The sequence below is a fragment of the Quercus suber genome, unplaced genomic scaffold, assembly GCF_002906115.3.
Source record: "Quercus suber isolate HL8 unplaced genomic scaffold, Cork oak 2.0 scaffold_58, whole genome shotgun sequence".
NCBI lineage: Eukaryota > Viridiplantae > Streptophyta > Magnoliopsida > Fagales > Fagaceae > Quercus > Quercus suber.
The window spans coordinates 797,021-821,223 of record NW_027069523.1 but is presented as its reverse complement, the minus strand read 5'-3'; the positions used below and the strand labels follow the sequence as shown (position 1 = coordinate 821,223).

General features: G+C 37.1%; 1 protein-coding gene across 2 annotated transcripts; it reads right to left on the bottom strand.

The window, feature by feature from the left end:
• Positions 1-5,391: 5,391 nt before the first annotated feature.
• Positions 5,392-22,507, bottom strand: LOC112009733 (chromatin modification-related protein EAF1 B). 2 transcript variants are annotated; one of them, XM_024042056.2, is made up of 23 exons: positions 22,078-22,507; positions 20,079-20,320; positions 19,912-19,966; positions 19,739-19,836; positions 18,139-19,582; positions 17,902-18,021; positions 17,428-17,703; positions 16,123-16,311; positions 15,883-15,963; positions 15,610-15,667; positions 15,013-15,530; positions 14,825-14,875; positions 13,822-13,879; positions 13,522-13,718; positions 13,355-13,408; positions 13,172-13,252; positions 12,860-12,997; positions 12,623-12,739; positions 11,062-11,162; positions 10,699-10,911; positions 10,228-10,606; positions 6,573-8,379; positions 5,392-5,914 (listed from the first exon to the last, which is right to left on the bottom strand). In XM_024042056.2, exons 2-22 carry the CDS (start codon positions 20,219-20,221, stop codon positions 6,655-6,657), a joined length of 6,096 nt encoding a protein of 2,031 aa, XP_023897824.2. In that variant the 5' UTR covers positions 20,222-20,320; positions 22,078-22,507; the 3' UTR covers positions 5,392-5,914; positions 6,573-6,654. The 2 variants fall into 2 exon arrangements, with proteins under 2 accessions (XP_023897824.2, XP_023897823.2); XM_024042055.2 differs by having other exon boundaries at positions 20,079-20,268.
• Between the last annotated feature and the right edge of the window lie 1,696 nt (positions 22,508-24,203).

Below are 24,203 nucleotides of genomic sequence, written 5' to 3'. Positions count from 1 at the left end.
TCGCGGGAGGTCGTGGATCACATCTGTGGTGTTGGTTTCCTCAGGCGAGGCTTGGATTTGCACAGATCTGAGAAGTTGAGCCACGGCTTTGCTTGAGGTTGTGGATCTTGGACACAGCACTGAGCCACGGTGGCTGCAAGATGCCATGGAGTCTAGATTCAGCAGAGAAGCATGTGTGACTTCTGATGGTGATGTGCACATTAAAATCTTCTTTGCGTGGTAGAGATTTTGTTTAATGCCAAGAACGAAGTTTGGCTCTGATACCATGTTGAATATTAGCTCTGATACCATGTTGAATATTAGCTCTGATACCATATTAAATGGAGAATATTATCAAACGCAATGTGTTATACCATGTTGTGTATGCTAGAGTGAATGCGGAAGAGGAAATATAGAATAGGAACATCAAGAACACGAGGGTTACGTGGGTTACGTGGTTCAGCCTTGACGGCCTACATCCACGGAGGAATCCCTTAAGGGCTACATCTTTATTGTATAGGAGTGTAGTACAATAACCTCAGTTATAATGAACCCTAACATGAGTATATATAGGCGACTAAATCCTAGACTACTAGTACAAGTAGGACTGGGCTTGGGCCTATTACATTGGGCTAATATCTGTCTAATATATATCTCTAACATTATGGATATTCTTTAAAACATGTATCTTTGTGACACTAACTTTTCTTTATGGTTTGTTTTATACAACGTCTCTTGTATTTGATGCTGTAACAAGTGCCAACAACACTCATTGCAAGGAACGTGACAAACGTCCATTAAAAAAGAGATAGAAAAATAATGTTCTACACTAAATTTTACCTCTTGTAAACATGAATACAAATGCAAATGAGGATTGAAGGAGATAATTAAAGAGAGAACCAAAGATGTAAGGCAAGAATAAATTATTTTTCTTCCTTCAAATCTCTCTCTAAATGTGATCGAAAGGCAAATGCCCTCAAAAAACCACAAGGAAAGGAAATGGAAGTATTACAAAATAAACCACAGGGTAATTCTATATTTTATGTGTATACGTACAATTTACCCTTAATAATACATTTTGTTATCTTTTTGCTATCACGTAGATTCAATGTTATAATAATAGATCTTGTTCGGATTTTGAACTAGTAAAATATTGTGCACATTATCATGTCCTAATACTATTTTCACAATATGGTAAGTAGATATTTTAGTCAAGTCCACGACCGACTCAAAGTATTGTGGGGTCTAAGGCGACTACTTTAAGTGAGATCTATTCTTATACTTTGAATATTAATATAATATTTATTTAACTTTTGGTTTTTTTATTATTTAAAATCTATTTTTTTAGAAAAAAAATTACAAATTAAAATGAACCCATCACATTACTCAATAACTATACAACTAAAATAAACACTATTTATTGAATGAAGTAACCAAATACTAAAAAGTTATAATTGAAGATTTTAATTAAGTTATATAATTGATATCTCTAAATAAAATTTGAGTATAAATTTATTTACTAGTGTAAGATTAATGAGTTTTTTTTAACATTTATGTGTGAGAGATTAAATGATTGACCCATCCAATGAAAACATTTTTCTTTAACTGGTTTTTCTTTGATAAAAAACTACTTTTTTATTTATTGGAGAATATTTAGGGCTTAATTAATACTCCCATTGGAACAAGAATATCTCTATAGGTAAAAATTTAGGGGATTTTTTTCATTAAAGGCCTTAGGCGGTTGCCTATTTGGCTCACCCATTGAGCCGGCACTGGTCAGGTCTCAAACTTACCAAGTAGTAATCCAATCGTAACTTACCTAAATGTAGGGGTGACAATGTTTAATATGATCCATGAACACAACACAGGTTTTTTAGGTTAAGATCTAGCTTGAACAGGTTTAAGTCATAATTGGGTCAAGATTTAATTGACATAATAAGAAAAGTGTCAATTTCTAGTTGACCTTTTTAACTCGAAATTGACACGATTAGAGACAGTTATTTATTTGTTTTGAGACAAAACGACTTATTTTAACATGACCCATTTAACTCATATAACAATCAAATATTTATTTTATTTTAGATGTTATGAGTTATAAGTAAATTTATGTTATGAGTTATAACTTTGTATGAAATTTTTTTGTTTATTAAATTTAAAACAATATCAACCATATCAAATAGGTTGAAATGGGTCTTTAAGCAGGTTTAAAGTTGGATTTGTGTCAACCAACACAATTGGTTTAATATTAACTATGTTGAAATGGGTCATGTCATTTGTTTCAACCCAACCTAGCCCATTTGTTAAATGTGTCAAGTGGATTATGCCGCGTCAACTCGCTTCAAAATAGGTCATGTTAAGTTTGAAGGATCATGATACTATTATTCAATGGGTCATGTTCGTGTTGACTTATTTAGTCGAATACTTCTAACTCAACATGACACAAACACAACATGTCAACACAAATTGCCACCCCTACCTATAGATATACAATAAGGTAGGAGTGGTGCCACATACAACGATAAATTACCGAAGTTTTCACACCCCTCTCACAAAAATTCATGACGCCTAAACACTAAGCCCCACTACAACATAAAAACAATTATAAAAAATGCAATGCATATTTTCGGTACTCATTGCCCAAAAATCATTGTCTTTATTTATTTAAAGGATACACTATGGGCAATGGAAATGCCATTTCTAATTAAAATTTTATGCTTGCATTTTATCCTCCCTTTTTTATTATTATTGATAAGCTATGCCTATAACTTCTTTTCTTTTTTTTCTTTTTTAGAATCGTTCATGCATATACCTGAAATGCCTTAGAGTGTGGGGAAAATTACAAGGGTGGAAAGAAAAACTCTTTTCTCAAGCAAGAAAAGAAGTGCTTCTGAAGGCGGTTGTGCAAGCCATACTCACTTTTGCGATGGGGTGCTTCAAACTACCATTGAGACTTTGTCGGGACAGTGAGATGTTAATTCGAAAATTCTGGTGGGGACAACAAGGAGAGCATAAAAAAATCCATTAGAAAAATTGGGAGACGCTTTGTGAACCAAAGAAGGAAGGAGGGTTGGGTTTTAAAGATTTAGCAAAGTTTAATGATGCAATGCTGACCAAACAAGTGTGGAGACTTGTTCATGATAAAAACTCATTATTTTATCGTGTTTTTAAGTCAAAATACTTTCCCAATGGTACTATTTTTGAGGCCAAACAATCATCGGGTTCATTTGCCTGGAAAAGCATTTTGAAGGCGCGAAATGTCATTCTGTTGGGTGCAAAATGGAGGGTGGGTGATGGACAAACTATTCGGATTTTTAAGGATTGCTGGCTGCCTGGAAGTTCAATCAGCACAGTCACTTCAGTTTTTTCAGCTCTGGGCAGTGAGGCTGGAGTGGCAGATTTGTTGGACTCTGATGCGTGTGTGTGGAACGACCAACTGCTTGACTCATGCTTCCTCTCCTTCGAAGCACAGCAGATCAGGTCTATTCCTCTCTGTGTTTCCCCCCAAGCTGATAAAACACTTTCTTTGGAGAGCATGTACAAATTGCTTGCCAACAAAAGCAAACTTGCTCAAAAGGAAAATCGTGTTGGATTCGGTGTGCCATCGGTGTGGACGGTGTGAAGAAGATACAATGCATGCATTATGGGATTGTGAGGTGATTAAACTCGTCTGGTGCACAGACTTTAGCTGGGTTAATCAGTTTTAAGCGGCTCAAGGGGACTTCTTGGATCTGGTTGGTCGCCTAATGTCTCGACCTCGAGTGATGGAGCTGTTCCCAACAACTGCCTGGCATATATTGCTTCACCAAAACAAGACCAGACTCCAAGAGCGCACAGTACCGCTGGAGATGATCAGAGATGCGGCTTGCAATTTTCTACAGATTTTCAAGCAAAGCCGAGACTATCCCTGCAGCAGCAAACCGATAAAAGTGACACAAAGACAAATGGTTGCCTCCAAAACCAGGTGAGTATAAAATAAATTTTGATGGAGCGATGTTTAACGAGAGCGAGGAGGCAGGGATTGGTGTTGTGGTGCGCGGTTCATCAGGACAGGTCATAGCTGCTTTGGCCAAAAAGGTGGGGAAGCCTTGCAACACTGAGTTGGTATACAACAGCCCCACTTTGAAGGAGATTCAGAAACAATAATCAAGGCTCTAAAGACGGGTACATTGTTTTCCTCCTCTTTTGGCCACCTAGGAAAAGATACTTTAGTCTCCCTTTGGGTTTCTCTTTCTCTCACACTGTTCGTCAAGGAAATGCGGTTACACATATCTTAGCCTAGAGAGCAAGACTTTATTTATCGTTGTTAGTCTAGATAAAATCTATTCCACCAGATATTGATACTTTTGTTTCGGCTGATTTTGTAGTTCATTAATAAAAGTTCAGGCATGGTTTTTTTCCTCAAAAAAAAATATATATATTTAGTTTTATTCTTTAAGGCAATTAACCATTATTTATGGGGTTTTTTTTTTTTTTGGCAAAAGTTATGGAAATTAGAAATTCAAACTCTGAAAAGAAGATATCTCATGCATTCGATATATACATCTCCATCTTTTAGCATATGAGTGTCACACAACTATAGAACTTGTAAATTGTGATAACAAAGGATTCTATATTATGAGTGCATAAGATAATTATCACTTTAGGTTGCGTAGCAGGCTGGCAGCCCTCCCTTTTAAACAAGATAATTATCACCATGCTTGCGTCGTACTAGGGTCTCTTCTCAGACCTTTTAAACTAAACCCCAATTTGCACTTTGCACTATGCAGTAGTAGGAAAAGTTACATGTGAAATCAAGCAAATTACAAATATTGTAACTTGACATTAAAAATTTACATACTTTTCATAGCATAAAACCGCTCCCATCTAGTTTTGAACCGATAATTAAAAATAAAAGATCAGTGTCTGAACTATTGATGTATACACAAGTTGTCTAATCCAGACAGTTCAGAACGAAGTGTCTACACGGGTTTTGATCGCAAATATAGCAAATTTAGTGCCACTTCCAAAATTCAATCATGACAATTCCTTTCATGCCAACAAAAACAAATTACAGACCAAAAACAAATTACATCAACGAAACCTAAGCTATAATAAAAAATTAAAAATTAAAATTAAAATCTCACAAGCCATAAATACACCTCAAATGCTCTACACAATCAAATGACAATACTTACAAATATTTTATCAAATACGTACCAGAATAAAGGTAATGTCCATCAGCACAGCAGTAATTCTTAAAACTGCACTCGCCAAGTTACAAATTTTCATCATTATCAGCACGGACATACCAAACTCCCCAGCAACATTGAAATCATCATTAGCAAGTGTAATCCTAAAATCAGAAAAACCTTAAAACAGATAGATATAGAAGAGTCAAGGGCTTGTTGATCGATATTCATAGCAGGAAAAGGATAAACTGAAGGCTTGCGGCATTGTATAAACTGAAAGTTGTTACAAATTACAATAATTCCACAGGCGCACCTGGCAGTGACACATGATGATTGTTCTAACAACACTGACCAGTGTATACACCATAAACCTTATATTCACAAAATTTCCAAGAGGCTTTAGCCACAACAATGATTGCTACCCCATTAATCTAAAAGAGTAAATAATACATGCACTAATCTACTGGGGCAAAAAGGAATAGGGCCCTCTGCAGGAGCAGGGAACCAAGAAGGAGGGGGAGAAAAAAAAAGGAAGAACAAGAAAAGGAGAAATAAGAACCCTGTACACATACCTCTATATCCATCTCTATCTTCCCAAAACTCTAAACCAGTGGTAATTTACAAGATTTTCCCAAAAAAAAAAAAAAACCAAAAAATAATGATGATAATGCACTGCCAATGCTTCAGTTTACTTTTTGACAGAACCTGCAAAAAAGGATCACCATCTCTTTCTGTCCTGCAATGCCCAAATGAATCGCCAGCTCTATCTGCGCATCAGAACCCCCACACCACAAGTCAGGTATCTTCACTAAAACATGTAAGAATGTCCCACCCCCACCCCCACCCCCCCCACAAAAAAAAAAATTCAGAGAGTCCCCCCCCCCCAAAAAAAAAAAAAAATTCAGAGAGATATGCATGAATCAGACATGTAGTAACTTGAGAGTAACCAACCAAGATTAATTTCAAATTTGGATTATGTTTGGGACAAAAAAAAAAACAAAAAAAAAGGCTGGACTATACAATTTAAGCGGGAAAAATATAATACAGGTTTATACCACACATGCACAAAACAAGAAAAGTAAGTAGGCATTAAATCGTGATGACATGGTACATTATGAAATAAATAATATAATATTAAGAAATGATTTCCAACTTTCATGAAATTTGTCAGGCTGGGAAAAAAAACATAATGAATAGTAATATATTATGAAATTAATTATATGCAATAAAATTGGACTACCAAGCTTTTAGAAAAGGGCTTTGAATAATTCTAGAGTATATATACTGACAAATGATGCCAGCCCATCCCTTGAATGGGAATGAATTGACACATGAAAACCCTTTTCAGAAATCAAATAGCTTAACGCTAGATCATATCTGCATATATCAAGCAACAATTGCAGAGGGAACTGAAAATAATAATACCTGTACACTGCTGTTACAAGGGCATGCAGACCCTATCCTGGCAGGCTGATCGCTATCAGAATGCTCAGTCCACTAAATTGATTCATTCCAGTTTCGAATTAGTGGGCCTCATGTACAAACTGCCTTGCCCTGCTTGCAGAAGCTGCGTATGCTGCTGAGATTGTGGCGGTGGTGGAAGATGTTGGGGTGATTGTTGTTCTTGCTGCTGTTCCTGTGGCTGATACTGTTGTTGTGATGGGGATGGAGCTGTAGGTGACTGCTGCAGTGGTAACTGAGGCTGCCATTGTGCTCCAACATTAAGTCCATGTGAGGGCAAGCTACCTGATAGCTGCCTGGTGCCTAAACCTTGACTAATAGGTGGTAATGGCTCACTCCCAGCTGAACTTGAAACAGGCAGGCCCCCAATGGAACCCACTTGAGCTGCTGAATTAGGCAGATTAGAATCATATGTCGGTTCCGACTCCTTCCACTGAGCAGCAATGGCAGATGAAACAACGGGTACCACATTGGCTGAATCAATACAGCCCTGAGACATTACTGTGCTAGAACTCACCTGAGAAACGCTAGTCACAGCCTGCTGGTCAGCTTGAGATATATCAGTTTGAGATTTATTCTGCAACTCAGAATTCACTTGACGATTCTGTTGGAGCATTCTCTGAACACTTGATTGACTTTGATTAACCTGCTTTTGGTGTGGCTGTGGTTGCGGCTGCAGCTGCTGGTGGTGATTCGAAGCAACAACCGCTGATGGACCAGCTTGATGGGATGCAGATAATGTGTGACCTGAAGGAACAAGGGGAGCCTGGCCTTGAGTGCTATTATCAGAATGAGAAGGCATCTGCTGTAGTTGCTTTGACGAAGGGGGCACTGAGCCAGAAAGAAGCTTTTGCTGCAACTGGGGATGGTTTGAAGATTGAGAAGGAACCTGTGGTTTGGACGGTTGAACTGGGTTTAAGCCAGATCCAGAATATAAGCCTTGACCTTGCATTAAGTGCATAATCTGCTCTCCTTTTTCCGGAGCTTGGCTTCCTGGAGGCATAGAAAGGCCATTTAGATGAGATGGATCGATTGAGAGGTTCTGATGAACCAGCATGTTCCCTCTTCCCATTCCCTTTAAAAGTTTAGCCTGCTGTTGAGCTTGCGCTTGTTGACGTTGTTGAGGGTGGTGCCTGCCAGATTGTTGAAACTGCTGCTGCAGTGGCTGTCGTTGGCGTTGCTTCCCCATCTGATTGGTCAACCCACTCGCACTGGGATTTCGGCTAAGCCCATGTTGTGGTAGATGATGTTTCTGCTGGTGCTGAGATGATAAAGGAGTCATTGGGGAAGATGGTGTTGCAGGTGACACAGATACAGGTTGAGACGAAGTTTGAGGTTGAATCTGGGAACTGTTTTGAAGAGAGGGCGATATGGGAAGCTGTGGCTGTGGTGGCGCATGTGGCATCAAAGCATTAGATGCAGCAAATTGTTGCTGTTGCTGTTGCTGTTGCTGCTGCTGCATATACCGGTGCTGCAGCTGCCTTTCTTTAGCCATGCGGATTGCATAGGCTGTATGCTGGGGACCTGTTGCATGATTGGGGCCCTGAATATGAGGGTGATGAGGGCTACCGAGAGCATGGGACTGTTGTGGAGACATCTGATGCTGCTGCTGGGAGTGACCTGCATATGGCTGAACAGGTGGTGAAGTTTGATTAGAAAAGGCAGAACTCAACCCATTGAAAGGGGGAATAACTTGACTGTTCCCTTGTGTGACCTGCATCTGAAGCTCAGGAACCATCATTTGCCTTGGATGCTCCGGGTTATGGCCAGGCTATAACACAAATACACATTCAGTGAAGTATAATCAAAGCAACCATTATTGATTAAACATATATGGAAAGTACAGAATATGTAAAAAAGTTGGAAATTATTGAAGAAAGACAAAAGATCATCAAACGGAAATATCAACTACTTCTGCAACCGAGTATTTTTTTTCAAAAATAACATAAGAGAGAGAAGGCATTGAATTTTATAAGTCTGCAACCTTATTAAGGGGTGGGTTTTTTTCAAAACAGAAGAAGGCGGAAGGGAGAGGGAGGGGTTGTCCAGATTGTTAATTTGAACAGTAAGTACAGAGGCAACCTTAATAAATCCTTGGCAGAGCATTTGGAAAATTTGTGTACAGCCTAGGGTTGTTTTTTTCCTGGTGTGTGATGTTGGATAAGATCTTGACTACAGACAATCTAAGTGAGGATTCAAGATTATGGATTGGTGCATTTAATGCAAGAGCAAAGGAGAGAGCGTGGCTCATCTTTTCCTAAATTATACATTGGCTCGAAAAATGTGATTGTTGGTTTTTGGTTTGTTTGGTGTTTCTCACATAACATCTTTGTGGGATTTGTTATATTGTTGGAAGTGACGTTTTGGCAAGAGAAGCAATGAGGAGATTTGGAAAGTTTGTTCCTTTGTGTTTAATGTGGTGTCTTTGGAGAAAGGAAAGGCCCAATGTTTTGAGAGGAAAGGAATACCCAGGACAAAGTTGAAGTTTTCTTTTTGAAGACTCAGTATGACTAGATTTCGACTTCTCTCACTTTATTTTCTGCAGATTTTCTAAAGTTCCTCAATACTTTGAGCTCTAGTTAACCTTTGTATAGATTTTTATTTTTTTTACCTCTTTTTGGGCTATTTCTTTATATACTTCCCTTGTACCGTTGTACTAAGGTCAGCAGCTACATGTATTTTTTTCACCACTCTATTCTATCCTATCCAAAATATACTCTACGTTACCTACTTAATTGACATGTCTTTTTCTACTACTACTACTCATGTTTGTTAGATCTTCCTCTACCTTTCTCTGTTCCTACAACTTGTTTCAAGTTTCAACCTACTCTTCCTCACTGGTGAATTAGTTTGTTCAAGGATGGCATTCACTCCCATATAGCAATGATGATGTGTTTTTTTTTTTTTTTTGATAAGTAGATATAGCAATGATGATGTGTTATAAAACGAGATAATAATAATTGTGGATATTTCCTTTTTAAACAGTTAAATAATGTATTAGTAGAAAAATGAACAATGTTGACATCAAACAAGTAGCAAAGTGGTATCAAGAACATTTTGGAATATTGTGTTTGCAGAGAGAGAGAGAGAGAGAGATGTGAATTTGGCTTTAACAAGATGGGCCTGTTCAGAAATGTAAACAGCCCTTAACAGTAACTCTAATTTAAAACAACGCAGGCTCAACCCATTGCTCCGATTGCAGTATATTAGAACTATTCAGGGGTTGTACTATTGTTTCAACAGTCCTGACTGCTCACATCAAACTATAAATTGCTCAAATTGCCAGCTAACAGGTCTGCATATAAATGATCTCAAATGCGCCCAACAACTCCTCCACCCCAACCTCAGGTCCCCCAGAAATAAACAAGAAAGTAAGATCAAGAGCTGTATCAAAGCAACTTGACGCGAATAATGTCAAACTAGTCACATCCACTGATCCTAGAAGAGGCCGGCATATTAATAGGCTTCAAAATTTTCAATTTCTCTCTTTGCAGTTTATTTTAATTTTTGAGTGTATGCATGCGCGCACACTAAAAAACAAAAGCCAACAACCAAAACTAAATGATGCCATCCAAAACCAGCAACCACAGCATAAGAAAAAGTAATCGATAAAACTCACCCGTATCATATGCAAAGCCTCGCGAGGTCTTAACATGGAATTCACTTGACCTGGGCCTGCCCCAGAGTGCATATTTACAGGGCTTGGCATCCCCACCATACTGGAAGAAAGCATAGACCCAGAATTCAACATAGGTGATGAGGCCATTCCTTGAAACCCTGGCCTTGAGATTGGCATGCCTCTACTCATCCCACACATCATGCCCATACCATTTCCACCAGGTAGCATACGCACACCACGATCAGCTCCAGAAAGAGCCCCAGGAACAGACATGCCAGACTGCTGAATGTTTCTACCAGATAACATTTGATTGTATTGTTGCATTCTTTGCTGCTCATCAACTGGTAAAGATGATCTTGGAACATTGTATCTGACATCCCTAAAAGATGTAACCACAATGGTTAAAAACTAAAGGTAAGAATAGAAAGAACATTAAATTTTACAAACTCAATCTATATAATGGCAGACTACCTGCCAGAGGTAAGTGGACCAGATGGCGATGACAAGTTACTGCCTAGAACCATACTGGAAGATCCTTGTAGTGCAGAATTGGGCCCAGAAGCAGGAAGTATTGTTGCAGCAGCACCCTGACTTGATATTGCTAAACCACTTGTATGAGAAACTTGATAATTAAGCGGAAGACCATCTTGGGGAGATGTGGTTGCGTCGCATAGATCAAGGGGCCTTCATCCAAACATAAAAAATAAAACTAATATTGCAATTTCTTGCATAAAACAGTAATAATTACACATAAGAGCCAGGAATATAAGAAAATACTGATGAGTTAGTACCAGGAAATACCATTAATATGTGTGAAAAGGCACCAATACTTACGTTAGAAAACCTCCATTCAGGTTATTTGGGCAGACTTGGGAAAGAGCAACAACATGAGAGTTGTGAACTGTTGCAACTTGTTTTGGATCCTGGTTATCATTCTTCACATGATACACAAGAAGACAGATTAGTAGTCAGCAAAGAGTTTAAAAGGTACAAAAACTTATACAAAGATTACGTAGATCACTTTCAGGTCTTAAGTCTGTAATTTCCAACATCTAAGATGTCATTTCACTTTATACAGCTAGCAAACCATCACTTTTTTTTTCTTTTCTTTCTTTTCGATAAGAGCAAACCATCACATTTTATGTGTGCCCTTGAAATTCAATCAAATTTGGGGCCCTAGACTTGATAATCCATCTCTATTTCAAGGGATGTGACAAACATATTTTATTAGGAGTTCGGATTTAAGTTGACCTTGTTATCAGGGAATGTCATGAAAGACTGCACCAACACAATTATGGTGCAGACCAATTTTCAGATAGCAAGGCAACAGGGTGGGAAGAATGCTGGACAAAGGATAGAGATCATGTATGTGCATGCGTGCAGGCTAAAAAAGAAACAGCCAACAAATTTCTACAATCTTTTAAGTTTATACATGTGCATATATGAAATGACAAAAAATAATCCTTTTTTGTAAATTATGCACACACCCAGTGAGTTTTGAAAATGCAACATTATCCTCAAGCTTGTTCTTACAAGGGAGGAAGCACCATTTGAGCTAGAGTTCATTAGCCAGATCTTTTCAGATCTAACAAACTTGAATATTTTTTCAAATTCCATCCCAATTTCATGGCATAGTGAGAACAACCATTCAAAAGCCTTCCCATAAATTCAAAAGAAAAGATTCCAATAAGCTCTAGCTCAAACATCCGCCTCCCAAAATAATAGGATGGAGGATGAGGTCATAAACTCAAGACCCACTAGGTGCATGCCATGTATAACTAACCAGTTAAAAAATCAAAAGAACAGATTTAGTGAGTTAATTTCAGCCTCAAGGACAGATACAACAACCACCAAAACCAATACTGAAACTTTAACAGGTTTCCAGGCAAAGATCAAAAAAATTAAAAGATAATATATTTAAATGTAACTGATTGACTTAAATAATGTGCATGATAAAACATTACTCTTAGGAATGCAAAACCAGCAGACATTCCTTATAGCAACAACTTGTATTCAAACAATGGCAAAAACGTAATAGTGAATATAATATATAATATCTATACTAGGAAGCAGTGGGTAGGAGATTAACCAACAAATTGACTTCTTAAAATATAGGATGGACCTCAACCATAAAACTCATATAGGGTGCATCCTAAGATGTTATCTGGTCTAGCAAATGTTGGAAGCTGAAAACACTTCAATATAAATATGCAGCCCTTGAGCAGCACCCTCCCCCCCCCCTCCCCCCCCAAAAAAAAAAGAACCCTTTGAAGTTAACACAAATCAACTTATATTTGTAAGGATAGGCATTCTACAGAGGTGGTATTAGTAATACACTTCAGATAATGTGTTGGGATCAGCAAAGATACATCTAACTTGTACTTCAAATACAAACCTGACTCCTCCGGTAGTGCTGCTTCTGCCCAATCAAAATGATTTTCTCAAAATGAGCCTTGATGGTATCCTCTTCCATTGGCCCCTGCAAACGCTGAAACAATTGTCTGGCACTGCCCTGCATAACACCAGACAATACAAGAAGCCAAAATAAGCAATATTACACAAACATCGTGCCAATACACAGAATCACAGATACACTTAAAGGCATTGTCAGAAAGGGTATCAAAATTCTAGCCTTTGGAATGCCAGGTAATGTAGATGGATATGACTGGGAAGACCCTGAATCTTCTGCACTATCAGCCCCATCACCAGCACTCCTGTCCATTAAAAATTTGTGACGCTCCTTGCACTCTTTAGGCTTACGAAAAATACACTGCACATGTTGGAGAGAAGTCAATGGGACTAGTGCATAAAAGACAACTAACAAGATTTTCCAAAACATTATCAAATTGAAATGAAAATATAATAACGTTTTACCAATAAAAATAAAGCATGCTGAGCTAGGACAGCCACAAAGTCAAAAATTGACAAATAAACACATGCCTACCTTAAACTGCAGAGTACTGTTGATAACATCACTCACGAGCTCCCAGTTAGGACCCATATCATGTACAAGGACAACAAGTGCCTAATATAACAAACATAATAATAAGAATGATAACATTTCAGCTACCTAGTGGTAGTAAAATGTCTAGAACCACAGTTGGAACAAATATGGGACTACAATAACCTGGTCTTCAAATAGCGACCATGGACTTCCTGAACCAGGCTGCCCAGCAGATATCTGCAAAGAAGGTGAATTGCTAAGTTCATGGAGAAAAATACAAACAAGGTAAATTAGCAATTATGAGAACAAGCTGTTAGAAGCCCTATCAAATAGTGCAACCCCAAGTGTACCTTCAGCGCTTTTGCTTTGCGGCCCCGATCCCGACCACCTATCAATTTAATGAATTTATTTGGGTTGGACATATTACTCATTTGGGATGCCACAGGGGAGGGAATGGACCCACTCATTGGAGTAATGTTGTCAAAAGTATTATCTAGTGATTGCTTCATAATCTTTGGCTTCTTGGCATTAGGTTGCCCATATAAACCTTCAGAGAAACATTTGAAAATAATAAGGATAAAGAACACAAACTACAAAGTATGTTTGTCAAACAAATTATAAAGCTAACAGGAGAGAAAAAGGTGCTTTACCACTGTTTCCATTAGATTCAAAATGAAGACTGTCCAATCTCTTCTTGGAATGATCCCTCTACAAGTCAAATGGCACCATAAATTATTTGAATACTTTCTACAAAACATTTCACAGTATGCAGTATTTATTTCCGGAAAAAGAACAGACCAAAAGCAAAAAAATAAATAAAAGGAAAAAACATGTACGCTACCCACAACATGCAAATACCAAAAAAGGAAGCAATACCCTCCTCATAGAAACTTATGTCAACAAACTCAAGCCTGCTAACAAAACAAAATGAGGGAAGAGAAAGAACATCTGCTTTGACTTTATGATACTCCCGCTATTTCTATAATTGGTTCACCCAACTGCTGGACAAGACAATTATAGCTTCCCCATCACCAAAAACTTCCCAAAGCTCCCTTCCTCTTCAAAGGGCCTATCTTTTCACTTCAGCTTGCTAAACAAACTCTCTTAGAACATTTATCGTACATTTGAACCATCGCAGTCACTAGAGGACATATAATATGTCTCTCCACCAAAAAGGTTTGCCCGCAAAAGCTAATCACAACCTCTATGCAGATTGCAGCCAAAAACTGACAGCAGCCATGATGACCAAGTCCTATAAGTTATTAGCCATTTCTCTAATATCGCATACCATTTATCCTAGTGGCTGGAAAATGAAATTCCAAAACTTCAACACCTTCTTACCAAATACTATAAACTATAATTAAATAAAATAAGCATGTGATAACATGAACTTAAACAGGTGGAAAATGCAACATAAAAGATAATGCCCTTCTATAATAGTTTCTCATAAGCCAAGACTTTGAGAATTGAAATTACGTAAGCACCCAAGCACTGTCAGACAAAGCAGATCATAAATGACATTCCTCCCTAATAGCATAAATTTGCCAAGTTATTACCATAATGGCAGATTTAGTCAGATATATTTAAGAGGAAAAAAAATGAAGAATCTTTACAAATCAAGCTACTTTATACAATGAACAGAACAATGATCACCTGTTCATTAAGAACAGCAGAATCCAGCTGCCATCCCTGGTCATATGAAACCTGCAAGCATATAGAATTCAAGCAACTTAACAGAGAAAAAAGGAAGAAAATCAGAAAGAAATATATCATTAATTTTCAAGGGAATAAGAATGCCCTTGGTGTCTGTTGAAACTTGAAATATAGGATTTCCTATGTACCAGATGTTTCGCCTTCTTCTTCTTTTTAGGCTTTATAGATGTTTCTGCAGAGTCATACGGCAACTGCTTCTCAAAGTCCCCAGCTGACTCAACCTCAACACTTTTCTGGATCTGCGATCCACCATGTAAAGTACTCTGGTCATCCTGACAGGAATTAGTATCTCCACTTGAAGCATCTGTCTTGACTTGAGCCTGTATGGTCCCAGTTGCTCCAGCACCGAAAGGACTCACAACCCTTTGCCTGGTAGCAGTACGCATACGTTTTGTAGGAATTGAACCAACATTAAGACTAGCAGGCCTTTTTCCCATCAACATGGATTGTTGAGTTCCAGTTGTATATTGTCCATAATGCAAATCTGCTCCCACTTCAAAGGATCTTGAAGTGTATGATTTCATTAAGTGTTTCCGTTTCTTCTGGGCAAATTTTGTTGACTTGCTACCTTCAAAGGGTCCAGGCAAACAAAACGTGCTCGTTTCTCCTTCATCCTCATCGTACGCATTCTCTTCATATCCATACTCTGAATTTGAAAATTAAACTTTTAAGGAGCCCTAGATTAATCAATGAGGACTGCAATATTACATAAGTCACAGCTATACCTGCTACAGCATCATATGTTGATGTCTCAACTTCTTCTTGCATGCTACTCCCAGTTCTCTGAAATAATTCAATTCAATCTGTTAAAATAATGGTTGCAAAGGAAAGATTCTTATAAAATACATTAGCATAATACTGTTGTCATATAAAAGAAAAACAGAAATTCATCCTAGAACAACAGAAACAGATGAATGAGTTATTGGCAAAAGATATATGACAACATACTCCCAATTTGAAAATGCTTAAAACAACCATCTTGATGGACAATTATTTACCTCAAACTGTAGCAAATGAGATTCAATAGATTTTCTGTAGCTCTCCATTGCACCAGATGGAACTGAATAGAGGAGGCTTTCCTGCCAAGCCAGAAACTCAACGTATAATAAATTCCATAGGCATCACTGATTAAATATATGAAACAAAGTAAAATAAGCAAAAAAATGAGTCATGTCTACAAAGTAGTGTGGCATGTTTATGCAGGTCATCTAAAAGGCTATCAGGAACTTGTAGCATACTTCTGTAAGATGGTCCTCCCATGACATTTCAACAATTCCTACATCAGATATCCTGTCAGGAGTTGTTGGTGCTTCCGCTTGAAGAGGGCCAAGGGAGCTGTTATATTTCAAAAATCTAACTGCATATCCCAGTACAGAAACTGAAGGATTTTTTCTGGGATATTGTGTCCCTGATTCTTTGATCATCTCCTGCCAAGGACCAACATAAATATCATTAAAATATAGTACACAAAGGTAAGACAAAAACTCTAATATTTAAATGAAACTTCACTCGTGTTCATCCTAGAACCAAGAATCTTAAAGCACAATAAAGAAAAGACACTGCCTAATAAAACAGTAATACATCTCTCCATAGGGAAAAAAAAAATCATGAAGACATTAAAATGAGCATTTTCCATCAGAACAGATCTATAGGCTCCAGATAACAAACAGTTCTAAAGCTACAAGATACATCACTTGAACTCAAACACCCTGATCTCATCTAACAACTAAATAATGAAATTTAGAAGTTAAGTGGTCCATATGCCTCAATAAGTGGTTTTAAAATTAAAATCTATTTAGAATTCATTGATAATTGTACTCTTAAAGCTTTAGATGTAATCTACATCCAGCATACTTCCTGCGTACTTGATGTTTTTTGGGTTCAATATAATCATTATTTATCAAACAAAAAAAAAAATTAAATCTACCTGACTATAAGGACATATGCTTTTTTTTATTGGTAATTACACATGCACTGTTTGGACATGAATCTATGACCTTGGCCTCCACCTTGCTTTTACTAAGGGAGGTGCCATTTGAGCTAGAGCTCATTGGCAGGACAATCAAAACATTTGCTGCAGAATATCCGATCCAATTGTGCAAATATTTGTAGTTGACCATAAAAAATAGGTCCAAAAGAAATAACATCTTCAAATAAATCCAACCTTCAAATAACCACATGAGCTTATAAAAGAAAATAAACTGCTACTCCCATGTTTAATATGGCTATCTGCATATATCTGTCTCCATTTTCCCTCCATCTTGTCTCATTTCTTTAAACATTTTCCAGATTCATCAGTTATATACAACTTCATATTTACTTAAAAGGTCCTTGATTGAAAAACTATAATATTACAGCCAACCAGATTTTATTATTATATATGAAAAATAGAAAGTGAAACAACTACCAGCAATGGACTAGGCAATGAACAATTGCTGAATATTAAATGAATAAGCAAGAAAAATCATTTGTATAACACTGAATTACTATCATCACATAGACCAAAGTGGTGATCAGAAAAAGAGACAGTAAATAACAAGCACCATATCAGATTCTCCAATCTTGTCCTCAGAAACTTCATTCCCATCAATCCTCCTTGATCCAACCAAACCATACTTGCAGTTCTTTTGAACAACAGCTTGCTCATCACTATTTAGAAGCGCCTCTGCTGAAGACCAAAATTGCATGACAACCTTTGCCAAGGAGTGAGCTACTCTTTTCATCTCCCAACATTGGTTTTGTTGCTCAAATCTCAACCGAGAACTAAAAGCAACCCGATGACATATTTGAGCTGCAGAATTTATCTTCCAAAGACGCTCCTATAAGAAATAATGAGGGAAATAAAAGGCTTACAACAGGGATAAAACTGGATGCACTTCATTACAGTAAGCTTTGAAAATATTTGTGCTTCAAATAGTGTGATAGATAGATCCAAAATTGAGAAGACGTTCTTTTAGAGAGAGAAAAAAAATGATTGGAAAAGATATTGACTGAATCAAATCCCTAGAAAAACAGACCTGTGCAAAATCATTTGCCAACCATGCCATTTCCTCAAGGACAAAATCCCATTGAGATTTTCGCCGGTCCTCTGAATACGAAGTGTGAACAGATAACTCTGCAATTCTCTTACGCTTAGCCTGTTTACTACATTATGTCAATCTTTTATAGCTTCATGAACAACCAAAAAATAAATGAAGTTCCAACAAATTTGACAATAAGAGAACATAAACCAGGACAGAAGGTAAACAAAGAACCTCTATAGTTCGTGCCTCTTCAAGAATAGAATCTTCATGTGCCTTGTCTGCCTTTAAATGGTTACCAGAACACGTTTGATGTTCAGAGGCAGCAGAAGAGTCCCTCCCCGGCAAAGCAGTCACTGGAATCTCACAGTCAAAGGCATCCATAGATTCCTGAAGTACGCCAGTGCATAAGTTTTCCTTGCTGGGGTTGGAATTATCACCCAACACATCTTCCACTTTTCTCTCAGTATCTGATGGGATATGTTCATTTTGTTGCACTCCCTCTATGTTGGAAGGATATTTCACCTCATTTTGAGGTTCAAATCTACTTATATTCACATCTTCCTCAACTTTGACTATAGTACCATTGCCAGAATGGTTTTGATAAACAGAATCACAAGCATTAGTAATAGAACAACTATCAACATCCATGGCCTGATTTCTTTTTTCAATAGCGTTAGTTTCATTCTTTTCATCAACGTCCCTGGACTCATTCTTTTCTTTAATCACTTCACCACCTGTTAAATTTATTGTCTCTTCCAAATCTGAGGTTTGTTCCATAGTGTTCCCATTAGATAAGACATTCCTTGTATTAGTACACATGTCATTATCATTATTTACATCTACACCTAGGCTAGCTTGGGTGCAAGAGGACTCCGAATCTAAACCCTTTGTGCCCAATACTGCATTGCTATTTTGACCTTCATTTATACTTTTCCTATCTAATTTGATGTTGCTGAACCCATTTGGCTGACCAGGTCTAGTTTCGTTCTCAGCTTTTGTTGCAGTTGCACAAGGCGGATGTTCAAAACCAGCTGAAACTACCTGATTCATCTCTCCAACAGGATCAGGTCTCCCAGAAGCCATATCAATAGCATTCTGTTGAGCATTTACTTGAGAAGGTTGGTCGTGTTGGTTGTCCCTCAAGATTTTGGGAACCTTAACATCCAATTTACCTTCAGGCAGGCTACCGCCAGTAGTTTCTAAAGCCCGCACACCATCCAAGTCCGATTCCAACTGATTATTTGAAGTAGCAATCTTAGAGACCATATCACCATTTGATCTTGCAGACTTTGGATTAGAAACAGAAGGTATATTTTGATCCTTTATGTTGTTTGTTTCAGATGCCATCCCCTTTCCATCCCTTCCACGAGCACCTTCGCGGGTTGGTCTGGACCTATTCCTTCGAGCATATGGGCGAACAATAGCTGAATCTTCAGATTCCTTGGCATTTTGACTCCCATCCATCTGGGAAGACTGTTCTGATGGAGCAATGTTATTCCTTCGCCTAGGATGAATAGAGCTCCTTTCACCTTCAAGTAACTCATTGTTACCATCTAAAAGTAACAGATTATCAGCACTATTGGGTTCACATACTGTAGGAACCCCTGGTCTACCACTACTCTCGACAGAATCTCCATGAGGTGAGGCAGCCAATGCAAAACTACCTTTTGCTTCACTAGAATAACAAAGAAAAATAGAATAGAATCAAATCAAATCGAATCCATCAATCTTTTTTTTTTTTTGATAAGTTAGAATAGAACAGAATCAATCAATCAGTTTGTTACAATGTTGATCAAAAACCCATAAATGCACAATGACAAAAACAATCTACCTGGTCACAATTTGTTCTGGATGCTGATCAGTGAGCGATGTAGACTGGACACTAACTGAAGCCGCATTCCCAAATTTAAAGTCCAAAGGATTGCCACCCTGAAAGTGAGGAGCAATAAGGTGATTATCATTCACAGGACTTGATAAATAGCGAGAAAGATTAATTTGCCATACTTTCTCAAGAAATTCTAGCTCCCTTCTCCTTTCCTCACGAACATCATACTCTTGCCTGTTATCAACAAGGAATATATTTCTTACAAAAAAAGAAAGGAAAGCTGAAATACATCTAGAAATGGAAATTCAAAGGGGGTCAGAGTAAACAAAAAGGACGCCCATATTACCTAAGCTCTGCTTGAGCCCTCTCAATTGCTGCTCGGCGTGGAGAGGTTTTTAAACCAATACCAACCCCGCCGTCAACAACTCCACCCATGGAATCAACCTCAGCATTTACGAGTAGACCAGACCCTGAGCTACATCCATGCATACCTACCTTAATATCTACAATCTTTCCCCTCCCATATATTCAATATTCTACAAATTTGTGAAAGCAGAAGAGTAAGAGAAGTCATATGAGCGCAAGTCGCTGAATAAACAAAGGAAAATGTTATCAGCCAAAAAAATCCTTTCCACTAAAACATATAGTAAACGCTTTATCAAAGCATACAAACAGGGGATAAATCTCCTCATTCAAGTCAATATTCAAGTTTGCACAAATTCACATACTTTGGAGAGAGAGGGGGGGGGGGGGAGAAGCAAATGTCCACTGATATTACACTGTGAAAGTCCCTCAAGGCATGGGATATTTTAAATATATGTATACATAACTCATGATCCACACAAGATGGCAGTAACCTCACCCTCCACTTCTTTTAGAGGGAGGAGATGCCATTTGTCTCAAATACCAACAAAACTGAACACAGGATTCAAAATACATAACAGTTACAGATAGAAAACCAACACAAAATAAATAAATAAAATGTAAGAAGTTTGGGAAAATAACCAACAATTACATGACACAAGAAAAAAGAATCCAATACCAATCCTCAACACCATCTCACATCAGCTGTGTTAATCAGGATATTTTTAAGTATATGGGCAAAATACACCATGCAAACATGCATTAACTCTCACATGCTTGGAATTGAAAATTCAAACCAGCTAGTGAGTTGGAAAAAAGAAAAGGTTAACAAATGCATATATATGTCAGCAGGCTCATCTAAAATTTCAATTCAGAATAGGAACTAAAACTATGGAAGGAGTCCATTAAATGGCAAAGCACAAGCATGCATTTCCATGTGCTTCACAAAAAAAGAAGGCTAATCCATTATCATAGCTCTAAATTCAAGAAATGACTACACGACTTGCTTAGACAGTCACCCCATGTATAAATGACCACAAGCATGTATAAATAACTGCACAACTTGCTTACACAGTCACCCTGATGTATAAATGAAATGCTTCAAAAATAAAAAGTTGCACTGCCATGCCAAATTTATCAGTAAAGTATAAATTTTCCAGAAATTTAATATGTAGATGAGGACCTTGCAGTAATACAAGCATATAGAAATCCCCCCGGAATCCCTTACAAAAAATTAAAAAACATAAGAGCATTTCATATAAAATCAAGCATACAATTGAGGGAGGGGTGGGGGATCAGCATGATAAAGATCAAATTCAATCTACAAAACCCTAAAAATATCTTCTATATTGCCTATAAAGAAATGTATTTTTTTTTAAAAGAACAAGATACAGAGCACGCTTAACAATACATTTCTAACCTCAAGCCAATGTCTAACAGGTAACAGCACAAGCAAGAAGCATTTAACTACTAAAACTGATTTGACCACTATGCGATGGTGCTTCGTTCATATAGTTTAGTAGTAAAAAAATAAATAAATAAAGGAAATGGGTGCAACTAGGCAATGTCGAATCATGGAAATCGATAACTTATAAGAAGAAGAGTTAAATCATTAATAAATACACAGTGCCACACGAAACTACAAGCAAAACGAGTAACAAATGCTCAAAAAAGTCTTGGGGTCAATAATATTCCTTCAAATTCTCATATAGGCAACTCAGAACAAATGCATTTGAGCAACAAAATCACTATCTTACCACTTAAATACACACCCTACTAAGTTTCCCCAAAATGGGGAGCACCACATTAAATACCATATTAATGCAAAACATTAAAACCTTTCAAGGCATTCAATCAAAGCAGAAATTCCACATTAATTGCCACTAACAAAAAGCCCCAAAACAAACCCTAATGCCATTCGAATTGCACCAAAATTTCACAAATTCTAGGGTTTCGTAAAAGAGCAAGAAAAAAAAAACTACCTGAATTGACGAATATTAAACCAATTGAAGAGCTAGGGCACCAACACGGAACTCTCTATTTCGCTCAATCCCTCTCTCTCGCACAAACAAATAACTTTCTCTCTCCTAGGGTTTTGAAAACCCTAATTTTTTCCCCCAAAATAAATTAACGCGAAATTCAACACGTCCCTCCCGCAAAAATGTCAGCCATGAAAGCCTCGCTGAGCCTCTCTCTCTCAATCTGTGTGTGAAATTTCTAGGGTTTGTTCGTGTTTTTTGTTATGTGTTTTTGTTTTGTTCGTGTTTTGGTTTGGTCAGTGTATTTCGTGAAAGAAGAGAACTATGCGACCTCTGCGAAGAGTAGTAGTAGTAGTGGGCTGGGCATGAAGAAGAAGAAGACGAACAAGAGGCCTTTGATTTGATTTTGAGTTTGAGCTTTTACATTTTGGACGTCCATTTTGGGCTTTTTATTTTTTCTTTTTTTCTTTTTCTTTTTCTTTCTCTATCTAAATTTTTTTTTTTAATTACTACCATGTGTTTGCTTCTTTTTTTATTAAGATTTGGGATTATGATTTTTATTATTATAATTTGATGCTACCACATTTAGATTTGTTAAATAAATACAAAGTTTAATTATTTAATGAGGCATGTCAAATTGTCAAGCGCTATTTGAGGGGTAGTTTTGGAATTTTGACTACTTTATTTTCACTTTTTAGCCAATGGGAGTCTATAGGAAGTGTTACTTAAAGACTTAATTCCCTTAGTGAAATTACCTAAATTGTGACACTACAAACTTATTATTGAAAAAAAAAATCCCCCGTGAAAAATTAATCCGAGAGCTAAAATTACCAAAGGTGAAATTACCCACAAACCTTCCCCTCTTGGTGGGTTTCTCAAATGTTAGTAAGAATTTTCTTTGACTATGGATTTTGAAAGTAAGATTACTAGAAACTAAATTAGGAAAAAAGCTTAATGCTACCATGTTGAAATTTATTAAATTTAAAGTTAAATTATTTAATAAAGAGGCATGTCAAGCACTATTTTAGGGGGGTAGTTTTGGAATTTTGACTTGCTTTTTGAACAATGGGAGTCTAAGGATATGTTACAAATGAGCATTAGCATCCAGGTATCTTAAAAAATACTCATTTTATAGCTCTAAAAAACTACTTTATTTGTTTTAACATACCATTTTGCAAACTCACCCTACATCCATGGTTTTAAAAATTGAACAAGACCGATCGATTAAACAGAGAACCAGGCCCTAATCCGATCCAATAAAAACCTCAAAAACAATAAAAATTGGTCTAAACTAGTAAGAACCGGTCAAAACCAAAAATAACTGAGAATCGGGACCAAAAACGATTCATTGACCATACTAGTTTTTAAAACCATGCCTTCATCCCATTTCTTATTTTTCACTTCAAAATTATCAATATTCATTTATTTATTCATTTTAATCTCTCTCTCTCTCTCTCTCTCTCTCTCTTCCTTTACAGATTTACAATAGCTACCACCACCACTACTCACAACCAAAATAACAACCCGGCAACCACCACAACTAAACCTACCACAACCAGCAACCCATAAAAACCCATAAATACACCACCATTGCCAAAAAAAAAACCCACAAATCCACTAGCCCTTCCTCTCATTCAAATCTACCACCACCATTGTTGTCTTCTTCATTGTCACAAGAGAGTTTGTCCATCCCAAGTTCATCCTAACTCAGCAACCACCATAGGTTCGTCTCAAGTTCCTTCCAATTTATAGGTATTGGATTCTTAAGAGAAAGTGAGAGTGATGAATGAAAGTGTGAGAGGGGCAAGAGAGAGGGAGAGTGAGAGTCATATAGAGATTGAGATGAGAAAGGACAGGGTAATAAAAAGAATAAAAAGATTTTTTTTAGCAAGTTGTTAAATTTTTTTAGATTTAACAATTCAGATATTGCATTTTTTTTGTGGTTTAGAGTTTGAAAATAACACTTTTAGAGATTTAGCAAACTAAATGCTAATGCTCTTAAGAGTTAATTCTTATAGTGAAATTACCTAAACTTTGCTCATACCAAAATAGTGAAATCACCTAAAATTTTGCTCCTACCAAGCCACTATTATTTATTTTTTTAAAATGTACCAAGCCAATATTCAATG

Excerpts from the sequence above, each read along its gene's own strand:
- LOC112009733 (XM_024042056.2), bottom strand. The coding sequence starts at position 20,221 with ATGCATGGATGTAGCTCAGGGTCTGGTCTACTCGTAAATGCTGAGGTT. Across the intron at positions 13,719-13,821 it reads TGAATCTAATGGAAACAGTG|GTTTATATGGGCAACCTAAT; the intron begins GTAAAGCACCTT and ends GTTTCTCTGAAG. Across the intron at positions 11,163-12,622 it reads AGCACTACCGGAGGAGTCAG|AATGATAACCAGGATCCAAA; the intron begins GTTTGTATTTGA and ends TATCATGTGAAG.